Source organism: Condylura cristata, unplaced genomic scaffold, assembly GCF_000260355.1.
Source record: "Condylura cristata isolate star-nosed mole 26May11 unplaced genomic scaffold, ConCri1.0 scaffold00009, whole genome shotgun sequence".
Classification (NCBI taxonomy): Eukaryota; Metazoa; Chordata; class Mammalia; order Eulipotyphla; family Talpidae; genus Condylura; species Condylura cristata.
Window position 1 is genome coordinate 1,893,009 of NW_004567110.1, and position 1,303 is coordinate 1,894,311.

Genomic DNA, 1,303 nt, shown 5'->3' on the forward strand with positions numbered 1-1,303 from the left:
CCCGGGGGCCACCCGCCTGCCTCCCCACCCCTTCCCCGCGCCCGCGGCTCCCCACGTTCCTCACCTCCCAGGGACCGCGCCGTCGCGAGACCCGAAACAGCGCGAGGCGAGCCAGGGCGCCCCGGCTGCTGGGGACAGTGGTGTCTGGGAGGGGCCCCCACTTGGCACCTGAAGGCACCCCGGCCCCAGCCCGCCCTCCTGCAGACTCCCCGCAGCGGGCCTGGATTTCCATCCCGACTCCCCAGCCAGAGCTCCACACGCCCCTTGACTTTTCCCTGCGGCTGCAGCCCAGTGGCCAGGGAGGAGGCCTCAGCACCAGCAGGCCTGCCTCCGGCCCAGCCCCCAGGTTGTGGGCAGCGCCCCATTGGGGCCCCTTCTCTCGCCAGCCCTCAGTCTCCCCGTGTAAAAAGTGGGCAAAGCCTTGCACATACCAGTGACCGCCCAGCCTGGCCCAGGCTCAGCCCTGGAGCCCCAGCAAATCCAGCCTAGGAGGAGGCAGCCAGGCAGGCTTCCAGGAGGAAGCGTCTCTATGGCCGTGAAGCCTGGGGGAGGCTGGGGGCCAGGAAGGACTTGCAGGTGTTGAGACCCAGAAGCAGGCCATGCGGGAGGCAGGCAGGCACTGGGGCAGAGGGCAAGGGAGCGCTTGAGGCCAGCTGGCCGGTCCTGCCAGTGCCTGGGAGCCTCTGGGGGGCGGGGGGGGGGCGGAGGAGACCTGAGAGCGGGGCGGCCCAGATAGGGAAGCGAGGGGCACTGGTAGGGGCACCAGCTGTCCACCAAGGACCCCCGCTGCCCACACACCCCGGTGCAGTTCAGGACCTGCCCAGCCACTGCCCCGACCCCCCTCTAAGCTGGTGGCCCTGAGTCTGCTGGCCTGGGGGGCCACGGGCAGCGCTGGCCTCACGCCCCTCCCCGCCCTCTCTGCCCGCAGCCACGCCCTCTGCCTGTGGCGGGCCCTGGGCGCCGAGCTGCACATGAGCCACCAGGTGCTGGCCATGCTGCTGGGCTGCCTGCGGGAGAGGCCCCTGCCCACGGGCGCCGGCAGCCCCCCCAAGGAGAAGCCGTACCTGCGCTCCCTGGCCGTGAGTGTGTCCCCAGCCCCACTGGGCGCTCCAGAGCGGCCTCTGGGCCCCGGTGTGCCGGGCGAGGAGGGGGAGCCCCAGGTCAGGCTGTGGGCACACACCAGGTGGTGGCCCACAGTGGGTGTCCTGGCTCAGAGGCTGCAGCAGGGAGGGCAGCCGGGGTCTCACGGGGGGCGGAGTCTCGCGGGGGCGGGGCCTCGCGGGAGGGCGGGGTCTCACGGGGC

General features: G+C 72.8%; 1 protein-coding gene across 1 annotated transcript in view; it reads left to right on the plus strand.

Annotated features, from left to right (window-relative positions):
• The window catches only part of MROH5 (maestro heat-like repeat family member 5), a 46,311-nt gene that overhangs the window by 38,940 nt on the left and 6,068 nt on the right, over positions 1–1,303 (plus strand). Inside the window, exon 19 of the mRNA XM_012722884.1 lies at positions 929–1,083. Within this exon, the coding sequence (XP_012578338.1) occupies positions 929–1,083 (155 nt within the window). The remainder of the gene's footprint in view (positions 1–928; positions 1,084–1,303) is intronic.